The 3640-nt window shown below is 41.7% G+C and overlaps 1 protein-coding gene across 3 annotated transcripts in view; it reads right to left on the reverse strand.

Moving 5' to 3' along the window:
- The window catches only part of shda (Src homology 2 domain containing transforming protein D, a), a 17969-nt gene that overhangs the window by 11648 nt on the left and 2681 nt on the right, over positions 1 to 3640 (reverse strand). Inside the window, exons 2-6 of one of the 3 annotated variants that reach the window (XM_014023551.1) lie at positions 1724 to 1919; positions 1389 to 1490; positions 1052 to 1214; positions 696 to 953; positions 414 to 588 (exon numbers count right to left, since the gene is read on the reverse strand). In XM_014023551.1, coding sequence (XP_013879005.1) covers positions 414 to 588; positions 696 to 953; positions 1052 to 1214; positions 1389 to 1490; positions 1724 to 1915 — 890 coding nt within the window. In that variant the 5' untranslated portion in view covers positions 1916 to 1919. Of the gene's footprint in view, positions 1 to 413; positions 589 to 695; positions 954 to 1051; positions 1215 to 1388; positions 1491 to 1669; positions 1920 to 3640 lie in introns of all 3 variants that reach the window. The other 2 variants (XM_014023550.1, XM_014023552.1) reach the window with 2 other exon arrangements.

Below are 3640 nucleotides of genomic sequence, written 5' to 3' on the forward strand. Positions count from 1 at the left end.
AGGTTGTGGATGGCCTTGAACGTCTACAACAGGATTTTAAATTGAATTCTGAATATGACTGGAAGCCAGTGGAGTTGTTGTAAAACTGGGGTGATGTGGTGAAATGAGGTTGYTTGGTGATGATGCGGGCAGCAGAATTTTGAACCATTTGAAGTTTACTGAGTGATTTGTTATTAAAATCAACRTTATGTTTTCAAATGAACTATTTGTTATTCAGGTTATTCATCAAATGTTAAATTTTGCTTTAAAAGCAAAACAAACTCAAATTTTGTCTTGTTGACACCGTCAACCCTTTAAAAAAACATGATTTAAGTTAGAATACYAACACCTGAGCTTTAGCTGCCATTATTTTTCTTGTGAAAAATTATATTTGAAACAGAGAAACAACTGTTTAAAGCCGAGCTCTCACTTACACTTGCTTCTCCAGAGGCAGGAATGGATCCACTCTTTCCCCCAGCAGAGGAGGAGTGTCACCAACGAGACGGAGCGTCGTCGAATCAGAAGGTATGGATGAAGAGCCCGTCTTCATAAACCTGGTCTGTTCTGTCTGAGATCGCGAGCGCTCCCTTTCTACTCCTTCGAACTGAACTATAGCCAGACAGAAAAAATGAAGAGCTTATGAATAAAAAATAAAATGTTTGATAACAAACAAAACAAAAAACACAAAAAATGTAATGTCAGGAAAACCAGATAACCTGCGAGAGCTTTGGAGATGTTGTCTTTCTTCCACTCCCACGGCTGGTCGTATTCATCAGCCGGCCTCTCGTCATCCTGAGGAAGTCTGCTCTCCTTGATTTCTATTACGCCGAGTCCGCYGTCAACCTTCTGCGTTTGTTGTTGTGATGGAGGAACAGTTTGATGGCGGTGACGGTTCTTCTCCTCGTACGGGTTATCATACAACTGCCCACMGTCTCCACTTGCAGACCTGTTCGTCAGACCGCTGTGTTGCAGTTCTGAACAGAGATGCACATGTAGCAGAGTTTAGATCAATAGCACACACAGGCTAGCACTAATAATACTTTTCCATTTGAAATAAAAATCTGTATTAAACCTGAAATAATCCGCTGGGCCTCAAATGGTTCCATGTAGCTGCAGCAGTCTGTCRGTGGAGATTTCAGCTCCCAGTTTCTTCCAGCTGCTGGCTCTGGACGTGCATCAAATGGATCAGAGTAGTCCGTTTCAGCATCGGATGCTGCTGGGGCAGAGGGAACCACCTTGAGAGAAACAAATAAAAGAGCATCAAACAGACCACAAGTCATTTTATAAATGATCKGAGCCCCAAAGTAAAGTTGCAGCTTTAAAAAGTGGATATGAAGATGAGTGAATAAATAAAGAGAAATAGCACAAAAAATAATTAAGTGGAAAATAAAACACAAAAAAGTGCTTACAGTTTCTTCTTGAACAGTGACCGGACTTAGAGGAATTTTACAGCGCCCAAACTCCTGAGAGTCCACTTTAATTAGTCTGTGTTTGGGAGACACGACTTTCACCTGAACATAACACACGCAATTAAAACAAATTCAAACCAAAAGAACTGTGTTTGAGTTCATGTTGAACATGGATAAATAACCACACAACCTAAGCTTATCTAAAAAAGATGATGTGATGTGGTGACGTATGGGGCTCGGAACAAAACAAACTGAACACAGGCAACATTATAGACGTATACCTCCACACCGTTCGGCAGCACAGAACCAAATGCAGGAAAAGAGGGAAGGCTCACTGTTGCAGTACAAGAAGTGAAACCACCATTCTGGTGCTCCTTGTCCAAGTGTTGGTATGGATCCTCAAAATCCAGCTCCTTCTGAGCTCGGTAGGCCCTTAAAATCTCACTTTCTGTGTAATCTGGCCTCGGGGGCTGAGGAGGGTCACGCCTGCTGCCAAAGTTTAGGTAGTCCTTCAGCCACTTTGCCATGGATCTATGGATAAAATGATGCACAGTGGAATCAATTAGGAAGGTGCAATTCTGTTTTACCTTAACAGTAGTGTTGGGCAAAATCATATTGTAAATGACACATAGCACTTTATCATGTCATATGTACCCCAAAGCGCTTTACACTTCACCGTGCACACACATTCACACACTGTCAGCGTGCCCCAGGGCAGCTGTGGCTACAGTGTAGCTTACCACCATCAGAGACGGGGCTGCCATGCATCAGTGCCACCGGACCCTCTGACCACCATCAGTAGGCAAGGCAGGTGAAGTGTCTTGCCCCAGGACAGAATGGCTGAGACAGCTGGAACAGGGGACTGAACTGGTAATGGAACGACTTCCCTAACCACTCCATCACAGCCGCCCATCATGTGCAGTTAATCTTCAGAAAAACTGTAATYGATTATTTTTTGGTACTTCACAATTGATAGGATTAATGACGCCAGGCTGGAGATTTTCCCGGTCAGTCCGCTCAATGCTCCTCTTCTCTTCTCTTCGAATATAACAAACTATATTTTTAAAGTTCTGTAATTTAGTTATCAAAACTCCAGTTTTACTTGGTCTATCAAAACAATTAAAACATGTATGTATAAAGTCTGCACTTTTGACACAATTTGGAACAGATTTTTACAGAGAGCTAATCTTTCCCACTAGAGTGATTTAAATTGGTCACGTGACTAGAACAAGCAGGCGTCCAGGGACTCCAGGGGATTAATCGTTATCGGCTAAATACCACAATTAATTGCAATAATTTTGTTTTTGCCAACAYTGTCCAACCCTACTTAACAGATAGCTAATGCTGTTATGACCTGTATTTTAAATTCCAGTTTTGAGAACTGAACCCCAAAACACTCAGTACTGATAGAAAAACTAAGAAATGTCAGTGTGTCAGAGAGCTGCATAGCTTGGTTCAGAAGGTACCACTGTGGGTGTATAAAGTACACAGTGAGGGCAGAGGGTCACCTGTCAGACCCAATATCTATCCACAAAGGCATTCCCCAAGGCTCCATACTTGTGCTGGAGTGGTTAGGGGCGTCGTCCTGGAACTGGAAGGTCGCCGGTTCGATTCCCTGTCCAGCCATTTCAGTCGTTGTCTTTGTGAAGCGCCTTGGGGTCCAAGTGGACTTGATAAGGCACTATATCAATTCAAGCCAGTTAGCAGACTTGGTCCAACTCTCTTACGCCTTTACAATGAAACGAATTCTGTAAGTAAATGTCAGGTTCACACCCATCTGTACGCTAAGGGTGTAAATCACTATCTTATCACGATATGATTACATCAACATGTTTGGATGACAATTCAATATTTCTCGATATCACGAAGTCTGTCATGATATGATTTCGATTCAGTTCAATTTACATGTCTGCGATCGATAATGCAATATCATATGCCCATCTAACACAATGACTGTGTTAGATGGGCATATGATAACGATATAGACTGATATTTCATTTTGCCTCAATATAACTGAATCATGAACCATTCATATCAATATATCGATATAGATCGATGTATTGTTATACCCCTACCGTACGCTGATGACACTTTCATTTATAATTCCAGAGCATCTCTTAACTCTGCCCTCTCTTTAAAGACAAATCCAGAATAGGTTTTCTTTTTTGAAACAAATAGTAGGGCTGTGTATTGGCAAGAATTTGGTGATACGATACATATCATGACAGAGGGGTCACGATATGATATATCCC

Source organism: Austrofundulus limnaeus, unplaced genomic scaffold (genome assembly GCF_001266775.1).
Source record: "Austrofundulus limnaeus strain Quisiro unplaced genomic scaffold, Austrofundulus_limnaeus-1.0 Scaffold376, whole genome shotgun sequence".
Taxonomy (NCBI): domain Eukaryota; kingdom Metazoa; phylum Chordata; class Actinopteri; order Cyprinodontiformes; family Rivulidae; genus Austrofundulus; species Austrofundulus limnaeus.